This window comes from Erythrolamprus reginae, chromosome 1 (genome assembly GCF_031021105.1).
Source record: "Erythrolamprus reginae isolate rEryReg1 chromosome 1, rEryReg1.hap1, whole genome shotgun sequence".
Taxonomy (NCBI): Eukaryota; Metazoa; Chordata; class Lepidosauria; order Squamata; family Dipsadidae; genus Erythrolamprus; species Erythrolamprus reginae.
Genome location: NC_091950.1, coordinates 104,307,649 through 104,330,542, shown reverse-complemented (window position 1 = coordinate 104,330,542; position 22,894 = coordinate 104,307,649). Strand labels below are relative to the sequence as shown.

At 39.8% G+C, this 22,894-nt stretch overlaps 1 protein-coding gene across 3 annotated transcripts in view; it reads right to left on the bottom strand.

The window, feature by feature from the left end:
- Positions 1-20,747, bottom strand: part of PAMR1 (peptidase domain containing associated with muscle regeneration 1) — an 80,337-nt gene extending 59,590 nt beyond the window's left edge. For all 3 annotated transcript variants that reach the window (XM_070735026.1, XM_070735035.1, XM_070735043.1), the window contains exons 1-3: positions 20,575-20,747; positions 2,741-2,917; positions 689-817 (exon numbers count right to left, since the gene is read on the bottom strand). In XM_070735026.1, coding sequence (XP_070591127.1) covers positions 689-817; positions 2,741-2,917; positions 20,575-20,650 — 382 coding nt within the window. In that variant the 5' untranslated portion in view covers positions 20,651-20,747. The remainder of the gene's footprint in view (positions 1-688; positions 818-2,740; positions 2,918-20,574) is intronic.
- Positions 20,748-22,894: the final 2,147 nt, after the last annotated feature.

Here is a 22,894-nt window from a genome sequence, read left to right as displayed (position 1 = left end):
ATAAGCACCTATTTTGCTCAGGAAAACTATACAGTGAAAATTGAGAATAATGATATAACTGTAATAATATTACAGGTACCTGTAAGTGGGTTGTTGATAGCTTTTATACACCTGTAGTCTTCAAGGAATGGCAGAGCATTCATCTGCTCTAACGGTGCTCTACTTTCCAATTTCCTGACCAAGGAGAGATCTATAAACTGCCTCCTATAAACTGTAGATTAGCTTAAAATGCTTCCTCCAACTCCCTCCTCCCTCTCCAGCAATGGCTGTATTCTACAGAATGCTTTGCACTCCGGTTAGAACCCAGGATACCAGGTCTGTGCTGTGCAGATTTGGAAAACCATTAGGTGGCAGCAAAGGGTTACAGAAAAGTAAGCATTGTCCATAACAATTTGCATTTGGGGGACCATAGAGCTCTGGGAAATAGAATGGTATCCTGGGAAAAGAATTGGAGAAATACCTTTCACCAATAAAGCCACAGTAGCTTAGTATGACATCATTTCCCAACCCCTGAAAAAATGTCCTTGGCTACATTGCCTTTATTTTCAAATTGAATGTCAATAATCATGAAAAAGATCAGGAATTTATCTTTGTTTTGATAGCAGCTCATTGCTGGATGAGTTATAAGGGTTTTGTTTTGCTTTCCCAGGCAAAGCATCAGTATAGTACATCTCTAATCAATACTTACTCATGCAATCGCCTCCATACCACCCTGCTCGGCATTCTGCACAATAAATGCCTTTGATGTAAAAGTTGTCTAGTGATCCTCCCCAAGACCCATTGCGACAGGTCTTACAATTCTCGAAAATCATGCAACCTGAAAAAAGAGGAGAAAAACTCTCTTAATTATGAATGCTTACACCTGGGTTTCTTGATAGCTAGCTGCAAACTATAGCCCAGTGATGGCAAACCTATGGCATGGGTGCCACAGGTGGCACGCAGAACCATATCTGCTGGCACACAAGCCGTTGCCCTAGCTCAGCTCCAATCTTCATGTGTGTGCTGGCCAGCTGATTTCTTCCTCTGGCATGCACAGAGGTTCTGGGAGGGCATTTTTGGCTTCCAGAGAGCCTCCGGGAGGATGGGGAAGAGTGTTTTTACACTCCCCAACTCCAGGGAAGCCTTTGGAGCCTGGGGAGGGCGAAACGGGAGCCTACTGGGCCCACCAGAAGTTGGGAAACAGGCCATTTATGCCCTCTAGAGGAGCTCTGGGGCTTGGTGGAAGCTGTTTTCGCCCTCCCCCGGCATTGAATTATGGGTGTAGGCACTCTTGCACGTGCAATATCACACTATTTTTGCACCCGAAAGAAAAAAGGTTCGCCATCAATACTGTAGCCTATACAAGCAATATTTTTACTTTGGCTGTATAAAATGTGGCTTGGAAAAGTCCTTTCAAGCAAAACGCTCCTCTAAGCCAAGCACATTCAAACATAAAGAGAGAGAGAATATAAATAGCATTATGGGGGCTGGATACAAAAATTGCGAACATGAAATTTCCTGTAGTCTGCAAAAACTGAAGAAGCGATGACATGACACAAAAACACAACCCCCATGTTTTATACATATACTTATTGTAAGATGCACATACACAAGTCATATGGCTTGTGTTATTATGCCACAATGTACGTTTCTTTATCCAACCTCATCATTCACAGATGCCTATAGCTATAGCACACAGATTCTTGCCTATTGATCTTTCTCCTTTCCCTGAAAATCCTCTTGCTTAAATGTAATTTAACATTTGAACATTCTATATTGATATATATCAAGTCAGATCAATGTAAACTAGAATTTTAATTTCAGTAAGGCCCCAATGATGGCTCAAAGATTAGATAGGATTCAGAACTAGTTTCTGCCCTAAAATTTATGAACAAGAGTTCAGAATATATTTTATACATTTGCAAATGACTATTGATAATCATTTGCAAATTTCAACATAAATATATTTTTCAACATAGTAAAAAGGAGGCCTGTCTGTCATTCAAAAATTATTTAGAAGTGGTGCTTTGGAGGTGAAAGTGCAGCATTTGTTTAAACCAGTTACATCTTCTTCTGGATTCTGTGTGAGCTAATATGTCACTTTAAAGATACAGCTGTTGTAATACCTCAACATTAAAGCTTATAGCAGTTTTAACTTATTTAGGCTGATTTGGAAAAATGTAAAAGAAGACATGATGGTTTTAATGAAATCTTACACTGACAACCCCTTTGGCCTGAAGCACTTCTTCTGAATAAGTTTCAAATCAGGCAGAATCTTGTCGATACATATTCTTAGCAGTCTCATAAACTGCTTCTTCATATCTTTATCTTCAACTTAATTTTTCCCCTTCAGCTGAGTTTGAAATCAATAATAATTCTTTTCTTAAAAAAGAGAATAATGTGCAAACTAGGCCTTGAGGACTGAATTGCAACCTCCATGTAGTGCTGAAGCCAACCATGCCTTTACTTTTTGAAGAGCTTCCAAGCATCCCTGGTAAAATCCTGAAATGTGAGTTTCTATAGCTAGAAAAAGGAAAAGGCTAATAACAAAATGCATTAACTTTCATCACAGTGAGCATTTATATTGGCATCTATCCATCTCTAAGAAGGAAAAAACTATTAATTACCAAAATCTGACAGACAAAACAGGCTGCATGCTCCACCTAGCTGTAAGCAATATTTACTGCATGCAAAATAAACTAATACAGTAAATAAGAGAGTACAGGTGAACACATCAAAGCAGTACAGTAAATCAACATACCTGGGTGAATTAGGCAGGAGTCACACTCATTGTCCTCATTCCTACAACAGGGAATAGTGTACCCCACTACTTCTTTCTGTCCAGGACACACACATTTGATCTGATCATATTCACAACACTCCCGACACATGATATTCCATTCAGCACCTGGACAGTTTTCATTGATCACGGTGTACTCTGCAGAACAGCAAAATGCGAGTTATATGAGAAAGAAGAATTGCCTGTTGGAAGAACATAATCCTTGTTAATGGAATTCAAGCGATGTGTATTATACATGGACGTTTCCTCTCATTGTAAAATTAAGCTGGAGGGGGAAAGGTCCGCCAACTGGAACAGAGGAGCAGGGAGGGCCTATTTAATTCTTTATTACATGTCATTTTCTTCATCAGAACTGTCCACACTGCACTGCCATTTGAAAATCCCAGCATAGGGGTGGGGAGCAGAATACAATGGTGCCTCTACCTAAGAACACCTCTACTTACAAACTTTTCTAGATAAGAACTGGGTGTTCAAGATTTTTTGCCTCTTCTCAAAAACCATTTTACACTTACAAACCCGAGCCTCCAAAACTGTAACCAGAAAAGGCAGAGAGAAGCCTCTGTGGGGCCTCTCTAGGAATCTCCTGGAAGGAAACAGGGCCAGAAAAGGTGGGGAGAAGCCTCCGTGGGGCCTTTCTAGGAATCTCTTGAAAGGAAACAGTGCTGGAAAAGGCAGGGAGAAGCCTCCATGGCAGTGTTTCCCAATCTTGGCGACTTGAAGGTATCTGGACTTCAACTCCCAGAATTCCCCAGACACCATTCGCTGGCTGGGGAATTCTGGGAGTTGAAATCCAAATATCTTCAAGTGGCCAAGGTTGGGAAACACTGCTCCATGGGGCCTCTCTAGGAATCTCACGGGAGGAAACAGGGCCTCCACCCTCCTTGTGGTTTTCCGAATCGCACACATTATTTGCTTTTACATTCATTCCTATGGGAAAAATTGCTTCTTCTTACAAACTTTTCTACTTAGGAACCTGGTCATGGAACAAATTAAGTTCGCAAGTAGAGGTACCACTGTACAGAGCTTTGATTAGAACCAGTTAAAACTGCCAGCATGTAATGGCTGCAATTTATTTCATAAAAAGAAGCATTCCGTTGGAAGGGGCAGCCATGGCTGCTTACTGCCATATATTATATGGCTACATAAAAGAAAATCATCTTTAATTTATTCCACTGCCAAAGAATAAAGACACTGTGTAAGGGCTCGTTTATTTGTTTATTTAGTATGGTTATGGTAGGGTTTTTTTCCAAATGAGAAAACAGGTTGTCCTTGACTTACAATCACAAACGGGAGCAGGATTTCTGTTGCTAAGCAAAGCGATTAAGTGATTCATCCCCAATTTTATTATGTTGTTGGCCATGGTTGTTAAGCAAACCACTGAAGCTGCGAAGTGAATCATGTGGCTATTAAGCAAACGTGTCTTCCACCATTGACTGTGCTTGTTGGAAGAATCCAGGAAGATAATAAAGATTGTAAATACATGTTTGTTGCCAAATGTCTAAATTTTGATCAAGTCACTGGGGGATGCTAGGAAGGACCTAAAAGTTACAACTTGTATACATAAGAAAATTGTTATAAAAAAATTAACTGCCAGTCCAAGAAAGGCAGAGAGCTTCTGAACAGGGGGACAGCTCTGCTCAGAGAGATTTTTCTTCCTAACTTGGATAAGCTTTGCTCAAGAAATCCAGTATCTGTATCTATGATTCCTACAGTTGCTAAATGAATGGTTGTAAGTTGAGGACTATCCTGCATTATGCATTAAATTCCTTTAGAAGTTTTGTATCATTTTTGAATCCTTATTTAACCCAAGGAATTAAAGGAATAAGCTAGCACTGAACGTTCAAAATATAATAAAAGCACGGAACACCCAGCCTGTACATTTTTACCATGCCAATGAAATAAGAGCAATTTTTCTTGGTTTAGCCACCATGTAGTCACACAATACCAACAAATCAATCGCCTGAAGTCCCACTCTGTTCAACATAGACATGGAACCTCAGGGAGAGATTGTGATCCTCAATTCTGAAGTGAAACTTCACTTTGCATGACACCACCAGCTTTGTTGCTGCTCAGCATCCCAAGTTCAAAGGGCCTTCACATTTGCAACTCATCAGAATTTATTTTATTTATTTATTTGTTTGACTTTTTTTAAATTGCTAGCAACATCTCTTTATTGCCATGTCTCCAGGATGTTGCCTTCATTTCTTTTTTGGCCTGAGACAAATATATAGTAGCTGTAGTACTACATAATGTTAAAATAATGTTAAAACACTTTCCTCTATAAGTTGTGAATGCTGCAACACTGGAAGTTTTAAAGAAGAAATTGGACAACCATTTGTCAGAAATGGTTTTCTGCCTGAGTAGAGGGTTGGACTAGAAGACCTCTAAGGTCCCTTCCAACTCTTCTCTTCTCTCCCCTCCTCTTGTCTACAATATGTCTAGTCTGTGTCTATACTAATTTTGTGCCCCTTAAGCAGACAGCATGCAGTGCAAGATTTGTTATGGTTCATCATACGTTCAGGATAAATCCCTGGTCAGCCTGATTTGCCTTCACTCTCCTAAAGAACTGGACATAGCAGCACTATGAATGTGCTGGTGGTTTATCTGAACTGTGCTTAGCATTGGATAGTTTAGATGCAAATACTCTGAAACTGAAAAATTTGCAAACTGGGCAGCATAGGAAAGAACACCAAGGACTGTGGCTCTAATGGCTTTCAATTAGTTGCCTCCAAACCCATCTAGTTAAAAAAAAGAGAGGTGGCGGCAGTATAGCTCTTTTGGAAAAGGAAATCTGTGCCCAGCTAGATTTCAGAGTCATCATAACACTATAATCCAAAATCCAAAATAAAATAATCCAACATATAAAATCCAACTGGGCAGCTCAAAAGTCATGTTTCTGGGATACGAAGAATTTGCATTCAGCAGAGTTTCACCTACTATCAGGTCATTTGACTTTTGGCTATTTGGGCTACTTCACATTAGACTACAGCAGAGGTGGGTTCCTGCCAGTTTGGGCAGGTTCTATAGAACCGGTAGTCAAAATAGGGACTGGTTCTTTGAACCGGCAGTAACGGCAGCATGGCCATGCCCCCAAGCTGGTTCTTTTGGCAGCGTCATAGTAGCCACCATCTTGTTTTTTGCTTCAGCACATGTGCAGCTTTGTTTTAGCATTGCGCATGTGCTAAGTATGCATGAAGGGCGCCCACACCCACAGGGTGCACCACTGAGTATACCGACAGTGACAAAAACCAGAACCCACCCCAGACTACAGGTAATCCTTGATTTAAAATTGTTCATTTAATGACCATTCAAATTTAAAATGGCCCTGAAAAACATAACTTATGACCAGTGAAGGGCTAACGACATTTTTACTATCACACTGTGGGCGTGGCTTATGCAGGATGCCCTACATTTTCTTTCAACATCTTTCATGCAAATTGGGTGCTCTGCGATGGAGTTCCACTTACGCTACCTCACTTCATCCCCCCCCCCCAATTCGGGCAGCAGCCCACTCCTGCTTATGAACCTCTTTGAGACTTACAACCAGTAATGGACTCCTAGGGGTACAGTCAGGCACACAGATGGGAAGAAAAATTTGGATTTTTTTTTTCTTTTTTTCTCTTCTGGGCTCTGGGCATGTTTTTACTATTGCAGTAAATGAGGTTGAATGTGTATAATTTTAGAAGAGCTGTGCATGTCTCTCTGTGTGTACATACACATACAGTTTATATAGTAATGTATATTTGTGTGTGTCTGTATGTAATATGTATGTACACATATGACATACTGTATATGCATAGAATTAAATAGTATATTTTGAATGCGTCCTTCTCGATCCACTGCTCACATTAGAGAACCATCTTTCAGCTGTGGCGAGGGGGGCATTTGCCCAGTTTCCGGTCACAATTCAAAGTGTTGGTTATGACCTATAAAACAGGGAAATTGTATCTATGAAGCGAGGAGAGGCATGAGTGAAGTCAAGTTGGCCACCTTTAAGGCAGTCACATGACCTTTAAGCCACCCCTTGTCAAGCCACTCCCACCTGGTTGCATGGCTGGTAAGCCATGGCCACAGTGTGGTAGTAAAAAAAATTGCAGCCCTTCACTGCTTACAACCATTATAGCACCTTCACAGTCACATGTTCAAAACTCTGATGCTTGACAACTGATTCACATTTATGACAGTTGCAGTGTCCCGGAGTGTTCACATGTTCACCTTTTGTGACTTTCTGACAAGCAAAGTCAATGGGAAAGCTAGATTTACTTAACAGCTGTGTTACTAATTTTACAACTTAACAACTAGGGCAAGAGAGGATGTAAAATAGGACATAACTCATTTATCAACTGTCTCACTTAGCAACATAAATTTTGGGCTCAATTGTGGAATTAAGTTAAGGACTACTTGTATTTATCTGGAGCTTCTACCTTCCTGCACATATTGGAGGAACACAAGCAAAAATAATTAAGAATCTTTCTAATATTCTGTTCTGAAATGAATGGATCTGATATGACCATGTCATATGCTAGTTGTTATGGACCGAGTATACACATATGCTGTCAACTGAAGAAACTGAATGAAAGCAGAAGGTACCAATCTCTGATATTTGCAATAAAAAATACATGTTCCAAATACTGCATTTCTAATTATTCAGGCTATTAGGGAAAAGAACAGTGTTATAAATATTAATAGAAGCATTATGATTAGTAGTGCTAGTAACTAGAACGAATTCATTTTCTAGTAATAAAAAATAAAGGCATCTAAAGGCATTATAATTATAATCATTTATACGCAGTTGTGCTTTAGGGCATTCCATCTTAAAAATTTACATTAATTTCCAGGCACTTAATTCTAATACATTATGCTCCGTTGAAATATACTTATCTCCAAGTATTACTGGGTTGAATAGGCAAAATATTGGCATGAAAACAGAGAAGTGAACTCCAGCGGTAAACTTTTGTTAGCAGATCTGTTGTATGGCCTAATTTATCTGTATGTTATTTGTTTGGTAATCTAAATAATAAAGCACTACTCAAAGGAAAATGTAGGATTTACTGAGAATGAAACCCATCAAGTATAAAGTGTTATTAAAATAGTTGTGCTAATTATTTTTAAAAAAATATTACTTCTTTGGGGGGGTGTCCGCTCTGATTTAATTACAGCTTTTACAAGCAGATGGAATTATTTAACTAATCAATGATTCTACAACCAGGACAGACCACATAATGCTTGTAACGAGATATGGCATGCATAACTCATTGAAGTGGTTTATTCACACTTATTACAGACAATTAATGCTGCCATTTTAAAGCAATGAAGAGCTGTTAAATGTGCAATTTGATTCTGATTGAACATTAGAAGTCTTTAAAGATAACACATTTCTACAAAATAAATCATCTGGGAAATGACACTGATTGGTTTTGAAGACAAGATTCTCCCATGCAGGGGACATCACTCACTTCAACCAAACATTTAGGGGCTGGGATAGTGATGGGAAACCTTTTTTGGTTCACGTGGCGAAAGGGTGTTTGTGTGGGTGTGCTAGCTTGTGTGCACATGCCCACAACCTTTTCCTCCCCTACACACATTTATTTATTTATTTATTTATTTATTTATTTTGTCCAATACACAATGAGAGTTTTAGTGTGTGTGTGTGTGTGTGTGTGTGTGTGTGTATATATATATATATATATATATATATATATATATATATATATATATATATACACATACATACATACATACATACATACATACATACATACATACATACATACGTAGATTGTTCTGAGTTCGGGTTTTGCCCCGTGTAATATTTTGAGTGTCTATGCGACGTTTCGGTGAAATCACATTCACCATCATCAGGCTGAAGTTGTAAGCTTCGTGCTGCTGTAAATACAGTTTGTTTGCAACTGCCATTTGTTCCTTATATATCTATAAGGTGGGGGTGGTGGGGGGTGGTGGAGATTTGGTTTGAATGTAGCAAATAGATTGGGTGGCTATGTTTTAATGATTTGATTGGTTGGTGGAATCACATTTAGTTGAAGGATTGACATGGTGATGATTATGATATGTTTTTTTGTTTAAGGCTGGTTTCCAAATCTCTGGTAGGCGGGACGTGTCATCTCATTTGTTCATGCTGAGGGGGTGTTCTTCTATCTCTATGGCCTCCATGATTATTCTTTTATAAACATGTTCTGTTTTGGAAAGTCAATTTCATGCCATTTTTTTAATGTGCTGGACAAGGGAGGAAGTTTTTTCTTCTTTTTTGACTGCATTCTTATGTTCTGCAATGTGTGCGTTTATTCTTCGATTAGTTTGTCCAATGTATGTGGCTGCACATGTTTTGCAAGAGATTTCATAGATTCCTTGGTTTTCGACTTGGATTTTATCTTTTGGGTTTCTTAGGATGTTTGATATTTTTTTGGTTAGTGACAAATGAAGTTTTGATATTATGTTTGTGGAGAATTTTACTAATTTTGTCTGTTGTGCCTTTGATGCAAGGGAGGAGGGTGGTGCCATTATCCTGTTCTTGGTCTTGATTTTTGGGTGATGTCTCTTTTTTGATTAGGTTTGTAATTGTTTTTCTTTTGAATCCATTAGAAATTAATACATCTTTGAGTTTGTTCAATTCAGTTTTTAAGTGCTCATGGTCAGCACTTAATACATACACACACATAGTAAAATACATGATGAAGGTTATAGAGGATATACTCATAGTAAAATATATCTAAGAAATAATAGAAGAGAAGGTATAGGAATAAAACATATCAATGAAAGAATAGAAGAAGAGATATAGGAATAGAAGAAAGGTATAGGAGATATAGGAGAGCAATAGGACAGGGGATGGAAGGTACTCTAGTGCACTTGTACTCGCCCCTTACTGACCTCTTAGGAATCGGGATAGGTCAACCGTAGATAATCTAAGGGTAAAGTGTTGGGGATTTGGGGATGACACTATGGAGTCCGGTAATGAGTTCCATGCTCCGACAACTCGGTTACTGAAGTCATATTTTTTACAGTCAAGTTTGGAGCGGTTAATATTAAGTTTAAATCTGTTGTGCACTCTTGTGTTGTTGTGATTGAAGCTGAAGTAGTCGCCGACAGGCAGGACGTTGCAGCATATGATCTTGTGGGCAATACTTAGATCATGTTTAAGGCATCTTAGTTCTAGGCTTTCTAGGCCCAGGATTGAAAGTCTAGTCTCGTAGGATATTCTGTTTCGAGTGAAGGGGTCTTCTGGTGAAGTATGCACCCCCTTCCCCCGCTGCCTCCGTACCTGCACACAATCCCCTGTCCCATTCCCCACATGTACACAGGCCTCACTGAAGCCTGGGACGTGGGAAAAAAATGACCAAATGGGCAAACCGGAAGTTTGGAAAAATGGATTTCCGGTTTGCCTGTTTTGCTGTTTTGCACTCCAGAGGGTTCAAGGAAGTTTCCCTGAAGTGTTCGGAAGGTGAAACAGCTTTTCCCCAGACCGAAAATCAGCTGGCCAGCATGCACACACATGCTGGAGCTGACATAGAGCAATGTCTCGCATGCCCTCCGATATGGCTCCTTTGGCACTCATGCCATAAGTTCGCCATCACAGGTCTAGGAGAAGGCTGTAATGTAGAAGACTCCTCATAGCCTCCTACTGCAGCTCTAACTTCTCAGCTGCATGACTTTAAGATTATCCGTGGCACACTGTTAGAGCAAACCAACCTAGCAGAGAAGGTTTGAGGTGGTTGCCTGGGCAACCTTACAACATTCACCAAAGGCACCAACCTGAAATCGTATCAGCTAGTGCTATAGAAAAAGGTACCTCTTGGCCTTCTCCCAAGTTCTTCAGAAGAAGGCTGAGAGGGCCTCCAAGAAAAGAACAATATCATACATCACGGGTTGCTTCACAAAGCAGCTTTGAAGTGCTTTGCTCTGAACGTTCACTGAAGTGAAACATTCCTTTGAGGCTTCACAGAGCTCTATGTCAGCCTTACCAGGTAGACCAAATAGGAAACATGGTCAGATAAGCTACTTCTACTTTATTGTAAAGCAGCATTTACATAAACTTGCAAGTCTGAAAATACAATTGTCCTGCTATCAGCTTTATAGCCTTATCTTCAGGGAGAATATCACCTGAATCTCTCACTTCAGCTATTATGCAACTGTTGGCTATACTCTCTTACCCAATTGTTCCTTAAGCATCTTTCTGTTAGTCTCCCAAGGTCCTTTCCACATACCATTATATCCTATCAAGCAGTAATGGGCAGCCAAAATTTTTACTGCCACACTGCCACTTCCAGGAGGGAAGTGTTTTTAATAGGAAAGTGAACACAAGAACAAGGGGACACAATCTGAAGTTAGTTGGGGAAAAGATCAAAAGCAACATGAGAAAATATTATTTTACTGAAAGAGTAGTAGATCCTTGGAACAAACTGCCAGCAGACGTGGTAGATAAATCCACAGTAACTGAATTTAAACATGCCTGGGATAAAAATATATCCATCCTAAGATAAAATACAGAAAATAGTATAAGGGCAGACTAGATGGACCATGAGGTCTTTTTCTGCCGTCAGACTTCTATGTTTCTATGTTTCCTGGGTGTGCCTTAATGGTCATGTGACTAGGTAGGAGTGGCTTGCCATCCATGTGACCAGGTGGGAGTGGCTTGAATGATTGTCATTGTCAAGTGAACTGTTAAGTCCTTCATTTATGACACTGGTAAGGTTGTAAGTAAGTGATATCCAAGCAGGATTTTTAGCTCCTGAGCAAAGAGACACGTGTGAGGTTTGTGGGGGAGCTCTCTCACCCCCAAGGCACTCTGCACTCCTTACTTTGTGCTACCTCTCTGCTTAGAAGTTCAATATCCTCAGAGGTGGTTTCTAAGGTGGAACAGTGATGTGTGCTCTCCCCTGTTGCTCTGAGTGCTAGCGGTGTCCAGCACAATTATGCTACTATACCTGGGTAGGTAGCGAAATCGTGTGCGGACACGCAGGTGCCTGTCCAGCCCTCAGAGCCACGGGGGTGAGCACATGTCACCATTCCACCTTAGCAGCCCACCTCTGCATATCCTTCTTGCCAGAATCCAAGCAGGCACAGAGCTGAAATGCTTTGGCAGGCAGCTCTTTCAGTCAACAAAAGAGCTGTGTCCTGAAGGATTTTAGCACTTTGTGCCTACTTGTCTTCCCAAAATCCAAGTTGGCATGGAGCTGACATCCTTCAGTAGGGAGCTATTGTTGCCAGCCTCGTGGATAAGAGGAAGTCCTCTTGAAAGGAAGCAGCAACTTGCAACCTGGTATGAACAGGATGCTAAGTATCCAGATCACGATCACAGGACCACAGGTGATGGTGGTAGTGCAATGTTTTGCAACTGTTTGAAGTGCTTTACAAACTGTAAATGGTTGCCATTGTTAATTAGAAACATCATTAAGCAAACAGTCATAAGTCAAGGGACTCCAGTGCAAGTGACTAACAGCCATATGGCCCCATTAATATTAGTTCCCTCTGTATAGAGTCACAAAGTTCGATCTGTCTAAATGAAACAGTAAAATCATCTAAAAGAAATTGAATTTTTAAAAATGGAAAACACAGCATTGCTTCTTAATTTATTTGCCTGCTTCACAATTTATACAGAACAGAACGCATACCATGTAGCATGTAAGCATCCCAAACGAGATCCCTGAACTTGCAAGACACTGGTCAGGAGAAAGTAAAAATGCTAAATACTACCGATCTTGGAAGAATGAAATAGTCCTTGACTTACAACAGTTCTTTAAGTGACCATTTGAAGTTACAAAGAAGCACTGAAAAAAAGTGACTTATGGCTGTTTTTCACACTTATGACCATTACAGCATCCCCACATTATTGTATTGATGTAAAAATAGAGATAATTGACCATAGCATGCCAAAACCTATGCTGCAGCTAATTTTAAATAGTCTTCTTTGATGGAAAAGTGGGGTTTTTTTCCTATTAGAGTAATGGTGTGGGTAAAATGTATGAGCTGCTGGCTAATACTGATGCCAAACCATCAACACATCTCCAAGTGAAACTGTTGGGTTATGGAACATATGATGATGGATACCCTTCAATCTGTCCTGGAAAGTGAAATCCTCTAGTTAAAAACCAGAGCCGAGGTGATCTAGAGTAGACTGCTGTACTGCAGGCCACTAAACCTGACTGGTAGATCTGCAGGTCAGTGGTTGAAATCTTATCGCCAGCTCAAAGTTGATTCAGCCTGATATCCTTCCGAGGTGGGTATAATCCAAGGTGGGTAAAATGAGGACCTGGATTGTGGGGCAATATGCTGGCTCTGTTAAAAAGCGCTATTGCTAACACGTTGTAAGCTGCCCTGAGTCTAAGGAGAAAGGTGGCATTAAAATAAATAAATCAAATAAATCAAATAAATAAATAAATAAATTTATGGGGCCCAGGAGAAGAGCCTTCTCTGTGGCGGCCCCGACCCTCTGGAACCAGCTCCCCCAGATATCAGAGTTTCCCCCACCCTCCTTGCCTTTCGCAAGCTCCTTAAAACCCACCTCTGTCGTCAGGCATGGGAGAATTGAAATTTCCCTTCCCCCTAGGCTTATAGAACTTATACATTGTATGCTTGTATGTATGAGTGGTTCTTTAAATTGGGGTTTTTAAGATTGTTTTTAATATTAGATTTGTTTACATTGTCTTTTTATATTGTTGTTAGCCGCCCCGAGTCTTCGGAGAGGGGCGGCATACAAATCTAATAGATAGATAGATAGATAGATAGATAGATAGATAGATAGATAGATAGATACAAATCTAATAGATAGATAGATAGATAGATAGATAGATAGATAGATAGATAATAAACAAATAAACAAATAAATAAATTTGCAAGATTATAACATAGCATTGGCAATAAAGTCATTCCAAGATCCTGATCTGCATCTGGACATTTTTGAATGCTTTTAGTCTTTTTAGAAAATAAGCATAGACACTTTTTAAATGGCTATATTTTTTCTACGTCAAATAAATGGAGTCAATATAATTACCTTTCTTTGAAAAAGTATATAGCAATTCATAGAGGTAATTTTTTTAATGTATACCATGGCAGACAAGAGAAAGTTAAAATTTCTTATTTCTCTCCCTCCTCTGTAAATATAAGAAAGTAAGTATAAGATGGCCAAATGATTCTGATGAGAATTCTGGACTAGATGAACCTTGTGTCAATGCAGGAACCAGGATAAAATCAGTTTGCCCCTTGTCTTAGTCCTTCCACCAAAAACTCTGTTCTAGACTTAGGAAAACATTTTCTCAAACTACAGCACCACTAGGTAAAGCAGTAAAGAAGTCCAATGTATAGGGAGAACCTTGGGAATAAGTCCGACTTGATATACTGCAGCCAGTTCCACCTTGATGAAAACCATTATAGTTTAGATGAATCCATTCACACCCCTGGGTAATATTCCAACCAGATCAGGCTTGATGAGCAATATCTGAGTAAGGGTGGAGTAGTGACCCTCCTAAAATAAATTATCTTCTGATTGTAACTCATTACCAAAAGCACTTCTTTGTGCTTGAGTCAGTATGGTTACTATTGAAGAATGACAGACTTCTCTAGCAAACTGACATTTTTCTGCCTAGACCTGTAGTTTAGATTCTGTCTTCACCATCAAGAACCTCAACTAGGATGTGAACTGGCTTGCCTTTGATTTCTTGACTGATGCTGACTACATCTTTAATATTTGTTGGCAGCAGACCTTAAAATGTACAACTAAATTTCCACCACTCCCAGTGCCTAACCTAACATGTGGACACCTCCACCCATTCCTAAGGCTTTTACTTGTAAAAAAAAAAGTTTCTTGGTTCCTATTAACTCATACGTTAATAGGATGTCCAGTTTTATTTTGAGTCTTGTGAGTCTTTCTAGCTTGCTATAATTCTCTTATATTCCTTTCAGATTACAATGAAAAACATATGATATTTCCCCGTAATTGTAGCAATATAGAGAGCTCAGATTTTTCTTGGCAGAGAAGACATGAAACATACTTTTTGCAGTTATATTGATGATACAGGCTTTTGACCTTTAAAACAAATCATATTTTGGTCGATCTGTAAGGCAAGCACTAGAAATTCCTCCCAAATATGGGAAACAGCCAAAGTATTTGAAGTGAGTTATAATCAGAATAGGATCTTTTTGTTTTCTGTTGGAATGATTATTTTAACAAGTCTGCTTCTATAGTCTATACTCACAAAGAGTTAATACAATACTGTACTTTAATAATATTTATTGTACACAAAGATCTTGTTTTCTGTCTTACAACTGACTCGCCTTTTGGGAGAGGATTGGTAAAAAGATATTAGATAGTTTGTGGTGCAAAGTTATTTGTTCGGAACGCCCCTCTATGAATCATTTCTGAACCTCCCAAGTATCCCCAAACAGGCTGAGAACACAAGGGTATGATCAAAGAGAGAGAAATGCTTTACTATGGAGATACATTTATTTACTGTATATTAAGTAAGCAGGATTGTCGAAGTATAGCAATGTTTCTGGAAATACTCAAGCTGTAAGACATGGCTCTAATTGCTATAAGATAGTACAATGCCCAGAAGAGTCACTCCTTAGATCACAAACATTCCAAAGATATTTCTTAGACTTCTTAGAAGGCTACAAATACAGAACAATAAGTAGGAAAAAAAGATGTACTAAAAAGCTGATCCTTCTTTGAATTTTAAGAACAAGATTATGAAGCTTTGGGAAAAATCGCAGTTACTATGAAGGATGCCAATGCTGCACTTATTTATTTATATTGAATGCTTACACAGCCCATTTCAGCTGTCCAAACTGGTCTCATCTATTAAAGTCTGAAGTCAAACTGCTGCCCTGTTGTGGTTGTCTCTGGCCCAGCTCCTGCCCCAAGGAATGTGGAGGTGGGGGAAACATCCATATGTCACAGGCCTGTTTTGCTCTCCATAGAATCTTACGACGAAGGCTCCTCTGACGAAGGAAGCGTGAGTAGCAGGGAAGAGGGGAGTTTGGCAGACAGCCCAGGAGGAGATCGATCATCCTTATCATCCCTGGATTCTGAACAAGAACGTATGACAGACCCACACATGCGTAGAGTGATGCATAGGAGAGAACAACTGAAGGATTATTACAGGAGATAAGTGAGGCCATCTGTGGTTGGGTGGGGCTGCTGTAATTAGTGCTACAGATAAAAAGAGCAGTGTGCTGATTTAGCCTCGTGGAAGTTTATCTGATTCATAGTTTCATCAAGATTGCGGTTTTTCTGTTTCTCTGTTCAAGATTGTGTGTGGACTTTCTGGACTTTGGAATTGGACTCAATTTCCCAGTTACTGGGTGAGAAATTGGATTGCATTTAACCTGTGCCTTGTGTGTACCAGAAAATCCCTTTGACATTTAAAAAGGGAGTTTTTTCTACTTTTCTGTTGATAAAGACTTTTGGTTTTCCTTCTATCGTATGGTGTGTGTCTTTTTGGACCAATCGCCCTGTAATTACGGGCGGTTGGGACACACCGGCAGAATATGCCCAAAGCAATATTTTCTTCTTTAGGTTCTACACAGGATCAAGTGACTCCATAGTAGAAGTGAAGTGCTCCATTCTTTCCAAAAATCCAAGGACATACATATCCACTATCCTCCTATCCTTTGCTAGAAGAAGCTAGGAGAACTGTCCAGAACTGATCAATCATTGCAACCTCTTCATTTTATCAGGAGCGTATTGACTGGTTCTATTATACTTAAGAAATTCCTAGTTATGAAATGAGGAACAAATTTATTCAATTGTGTTGGATTATGAGTCTGCAGTTTTTGTATTAATGGCTTCTATCTTATCCTACTATGTAGTATTTCTTGTAACCCAAGCCAATTAGAAAACATCAGATTGGGAAAGTGTGATTTCAATTGCTTTTGCAATTAATATTCTTTAAATATTAATATTTTTGATGTCACAAGCAGTGACTAAACCGGCAGAAAGAGGTTCCTTTCTAACAGCTAATTCAGATGTTTCCAAGATAGGCTAGGGATGTTCAACTCCCCAAATTATCTACTGGAAATGCTGGTTGGGAATAACAGGATTTGTAGTCATACATCTTTGAAGACCAGTTGATGTGTAAGAACCAGAGAAAACTAAACTGCTGATCTTTGACAATTGCCCCTCCTTTGATAAAAGCACATGAATAAATGTTGGAGAAAATGAAATGCAAGGATGTTTTACAAGAATGCACTCTTATCCAAGGAGATTTACTTTTCTCATTGAGCTGCAAATAGTCCAGGCTTATCTCTAATCAATATTCACTGCCTGCAACTACAATTTATGTAGCTCATAGCTGGCCTGTGTATCTAAATTGAAAACATCTGGAAACTGGTGAAGTGTGACCAAAACCTGAGGGATTTTTAGCTTTCTGTGAGGATAGTAAATATTCTTGCAAATACAAAATTATACTAAATTGCAGATTTTAAACCATTATTTAGCTGAATGTTTATGGAGATTCTCAGTCATCTTGGTCATGATTGTCCCAAAGGCGCTTTTTCAAGAGGCAACTGGACTTTCCTGTTTAGCCTTGTCTTTCGTAAACTCCTTAAAACCCACCTCTGCCGTCAGGCATGGGGGAATTGAGACATCTCCCCCGGGCCTATACAGTTTATGCATGGTATGTTTGTGTGTATATTTTTGCTTTTTAATAAGGGTTTTTTGGTGATTTTTAAATTATTAGATTTGTTGTACATTGTTTTATTGTTATTGTGAGCCGCCCGAGTCTACGGAGAGGGGCAGCATACAAATCTAATAAATAATAATAATAATATTGCTTTTCATCAGTGATGAACTACCAAAATTTTTACTAACACACTGTGGGCGTGGCTTATGCATTTTGTTTCAACATCTTTCAGTGCAAATTGGGTAGAGCTCCAAATTTTGCTACCAGAACTGTGTTCCTCACTGTTCCCATAGAAGCCCATCACTGCAATGATCAGTTGCCTGCAAGGAATATTCCTCTCTGCTTCTTGGATGCGAACTGAAACATCTTCAAAGAAAAATAAGAAATTCCAGTTGCCTCATGACAAATTGGGAATGACTTAGCTGCTGTGTTAGGGTGCCTTGGTCTCTTTCTTTCCTCATTCCTATCCTCACATTGCTCCTACTTGCTTATCTGCAAAAAAAAGTGGACTTCTGTTTTCTTGGACATGACACTGTAAGGTTGGCTGGATGGACTATTGTGTCTGAAGCAACTGGGTTAAGACACAGTTGAGGTTACCCTACTGTTCTACTTCAGCTTGGGGTATTGTCTGCATTAGGTGGAAACTGTTTACCTTCTCTTTCTGGAACCAAATGACTCTAGTTTTCATATTGTCAGTACCATCTCTACTGTTATGGTTGGGTTTCCAATATATTATTTATTTATTTAATTTATTGGATTTGTATGCCGCCCCTCTCCGTAGACTCGGGGCGGCTAACAACAGTAACAAAAAACAGCATGTAAATCCAATACTAAAACAACTAAAACCCCTTATTGTAAAACCAAACAACAATACATGCAAACATACCATACATGAATTGTAAAGGCCTAGGGGGAAAGAATATCTCAATTCCCCCATGCCTGACGGCAGAGGTGGGTTTTAAGGAGCTTACGAAAGGCAAGGAGGGTGGGGGCAATTCTAATCTCCGGGGGGAGTTGGTTCCAGAGGGCCGGGGCCGCCACAGAGAAGGCTTTTCCCCTGGGCCCCGCCAAATGACATTGTTTTGTTGACGGGACCCGGAGGAGGCTCACTCTGTGGGACCTAACTGGTCGCTGGGATTCGTGCGGCAGAAGGCAGTCTCATAGATACCCTGGTCCGGTGCCATGAAGGGCTTTATAGGTGATGACCAATATATTATAGATAATAGCATAGAATGTTTGAAGGAAATAATGATACTGCTTTAAGAGCTAGGCAGCAATTATGGACCAGGCTGCAATTTGGTAATATAAGGGAGGCAGATGTGCTGCTCTCTCTTACATTCAATTGTTACATTCTCATTCTGCTGTTTCTCTGCATTTATGTACTGATGCCTTATCATGTAATGTTGGTTATATTGTTATTTATGTATGCTGGTTAAGTATTAATCACTGAGCTGTGTGCCCTATATTGTATAGAATATACTAAGAGCTGTGTGCAACTAATGTAAATGTATTTGCTGTATTAATAAGAGAATATAAGATGTGTGCTAAGTGATAAAAGATGTGAAGGAGATAATATATCTGCATTATAATTATTGGGTATATCCTGTAAATAATACCTTTAATATCCTGTTGACTTGTATTGTTGTCTGAACAAGCCACCACTGCCACATGTACACTGGTTACAATACAGTTGTTCCACCATTGGTTGTTTGACCAGTGTGGAATACTGACATATATACTGCTCAAAAAAATAAAGAGAACACTCAAATAACACATCCTAGATCTGAATGAATGAAATATTCTCATTGAATACTTTGCTCTCTACAAAGTTGAATGTGCACAAAAGCATGTGAAATTGATTGTCAATCAGTGTTGCTTCCTAAGTGGACAGTTTGATTTCGCAGAAGTTTGATCTACTTGGAGTTATATTGTGTTGTTTAAGTGTTCCCTTTATTTTTTTGAGCAGTGTACTTACTACCGAACAGATTCTACCACAAATATTCCTCTTTAGACTTGTGATAGAACCAGACTAGAACCTGCCATAGGTTTGCCCAGGAAACTCATTTTGTTTGATCATAATCCTTTTAAATAGAGCAATAAATCCCAATGCAATTGAATTATTTATATACACTATGAGTTGCAGTGCTTGGAATGCCACAGTATTTACTTGCTACATGTGATTCTTACTACCATCGTCTTCTTTAGTAAGTCTTAGGAAAGCAACCCAAACAACTTGTTCCCCACACAACTTTTCTCTGCCTCTCTTCTTTCTTATACTGAAAACCCAAGCCTTACTCCATAAAGTCAACCCCCCCAGAGAGAATAGATATTTTACTGATTTTACAGTCTCTGTATATATCCATGGGTCATTAACGATTTTCCTATTGCTGATTTCACAGCTTGAAAAATTTCTTTTATTTTTTTAAAATGCTGACTTTGCATCCCCAGCTATCTCCCAGGGCTGCAATCTATGAGAGTGGCCAAGAGCTTCTGGGAGGAAGAACATGGTTGGTGATATGTTAAGTTTTTCTTCATAAAACAGCAGGCTAAACATGCATTTGTTAAGCTATGCACATGAAAATTGCTGATTTCCCAGTGAACCTATACTGAAGAGGAACCTACAGGAAAGTACCTGAAAGAAAAAATAGATTAGCCTGCCAAAATTAAAAGAAAAAGCACACAACCTGCATAAATTTGGCCCATTTAATTTCTGCCTTATTTCCCCCCCTCTTTGATGTAATGCAGAATGAGCAGAAATATATATCAATTGTGATATATATGGTATTTGTGATCCTCAGCTCTTTATCCATTTCCCCTCCAGGGAATTCAGATAAGTTTGCCCTCTATCATTTTGGATGAAGAATTTTCTGTATACCAGAAAATGAGTTTGTGTGTGTGTGTGTGTGTGTGTGTGTGTGTGTGTGTGTGTGTGTGTGTGTAGCGCTGTGACTAACACATACACGACCCTCTTAATTCTCTGGAAATCACAACTAGAAACTTTTTCTGTCGTCCTGAGGCCAAAAAACAGAACTTCTATCACTCAAGTCTCCTGTCCAACAGAGATCCTGCGAGATCAAAGAAAACTCTGCCTTTCCCATACGGAAAGGAGCGATCGGTTCTTTTTAAGCATGCATAGGAAAGCAGCCTGCCAACTTACGGTACCTCTTGGCAGGCAGGAAATGAAAAGGAGTTGTAGGAGGGTTGCGAGTCCTAAATGCCTCCAGGCAGATAGTGCCATGCTGTTGCTGTTGCTGCTGCTGGGCGCGCGTTTGCAGAAAGGAAAGCAAGACAGGGCGCGCGGGCGGTTCAGCCGCGCGTCATTGCGCCTGGGATCTCACCCAGTGGTGATTCTATGAAGGGTCTCAGATTTCAAGTCTCGGCTCGCTCGCCTCATCTTTGGAAGAAGAAACTATCTTTCAGGCTCGTCAGACAGCCAGACAAACATAACGACGTCACCCCCCCCCTCTCCAAAACTACTCAGCGGTAACTTTTAACCCTTTGTCAACGCGCGCAAAGCCGTTCAAAGGGGTTGGAAGGAGACACAAAGCAGCACTCTAGAGATTTAAAGGCGGGGGCGAGGGGGGGGGGAGAGAGACAGGAATCTTGGGAGGGGGGAGAAAAAAGTGGGCATGGGATTGTGTGACTGAGCTTGGTGGGACACAAACTTGATTAAAGGAATCCAGGAATGGAACACGGTTTAAGGAAGAACGCGCGCCGTTTGGTTGGGTTGCAAAATACACCGAGAATGGCATGAAAGGCTGCTTTGGCTCGAATTTTTAAACTCACTGCAATATCATGGAGGGATCCGTCGAAAGTCTGCCCGTTTGGTCCTGGTTGGTGGAAAGGGGCCATTCAAAACATTCCTTTTCTTTCCATAAACGTTTCAGAGGCATCTGAGAGAAGAGTGAAAATGGCTTCATTGCAAGGGGGCTTTAAGGACTTGGTGTCAGCGTCTTGTCAGGCAGACACATTGAACTGGAGAGAAAGCCCTCAGCACATCTTACCTCAGTAGTAATACTGTTACCCGTGTTTCCCTGAAAACAAGACCCTGTCTTATATTTTTTTTAAACCCTGAAATAAGCGCCTGGCCTTATTCCATACACTCAAAAGCCCCATTGGGCTTATTATCACGAGGTGTTTTATTTTGGGGAAAATTGGGTAGGAGAAAGGAGCTTACAAATCCATGCTTTCGCAGTTTGATATAAGGACCTCAATTTGCAGATGCAGAATGAGTGAGCAGGAGAACAAGCAGGTGTTTGGCAAAGGTGTTGGAAGAGATTAAAAAAACAGGAGAAGCCAAGGATGGGAGACTTAATTATTGCTGACAATTTCTGAGGACTTCTACTGATAGTTTCTTTTGAGGGTTGTTGATTACCCATTGTCCCTGATTAGAACATCTGGTTGGCCTAAGCAGCTCAGATGAAACAAATTTTCAAAGAAAGATCACCCCAGTAAGTGAATACCAAGAAATAAAGAGAAAAGTGGCTGGGAGGTCAAGAAGGAGGCACTGTTTTCTGCTTTATTCCTTCTTCAATTTTACCTGGTTCAGATTACAGTGGTTTTCATCAGTCTTATTGAGACTTGCAGAGAAAATGGGAGTTTTGCAGGGAAAGTCCCCTGGAGGAATTAGCAGAGACGATTTCAAATTGTCCCATGGACAGCAAGAGAAGCTTTGTTGGGATCTGGATAATGCAGGAGAACTTGTCTTTCTGCCTGAAGTAAATTCAGATGACACCTACTGCAAGTATAAGCTTGGAAGAAAAAAAAACAAAGAATGGAGAAATTCCTGGATAGGATAGTTGAAGCTCTTCAGAAAATACAGAGAAGTGGGAAAAGTGGGTTTTAAAAACTTAATTAGAGTGTTAAAACTATGGATACTCCTTGACTTAAGACTTCAAAGTTTTGATAATATTGATGGTTATGATTGGTCTTTGGAGTTCCGACTGTCCTAGCACCTCCATAGCCACATGATCACAATCTGGGCACAATTGCCATTTGTGACTCTCCTTGCTGGCAGGGAACATTGCAAGTTGTTACACCTGTGCCTCTCCAGCTATATACTGAACACACTCTAAAAACAGCAGTTTCTTTAGCCAAATTTCAATCCCAGAGACAGGTTTTCCTGTACCCAAACAAATAAGTGAAAGATGTTTTAATTAATTGAGCGTAACTAAATTGATTGTAGGGCAGAATACATTTTTGTATCAAAAGTTCACCATCAAGAGGCTGATCATGCCATTCAATTATTTCAGTCTGGGATGCTCTTTTACCCTAAACACAAACATTCTGTTTTATAGCATTTACACTTATATACTGCTTCATGTTTTTTTACAGCCCTCTCTAAGCGGTTTACAGAAATAGCATATTGTCCTCAACAATCTGGGTCCTCATTTTCCCCACCTTGGAAGGATGGAAGGCTGAATCAACCTTGAGTCTGGTAAGAATTGAACTGCTGAACTATAGCTAGCAGTTAGCTGAAGTA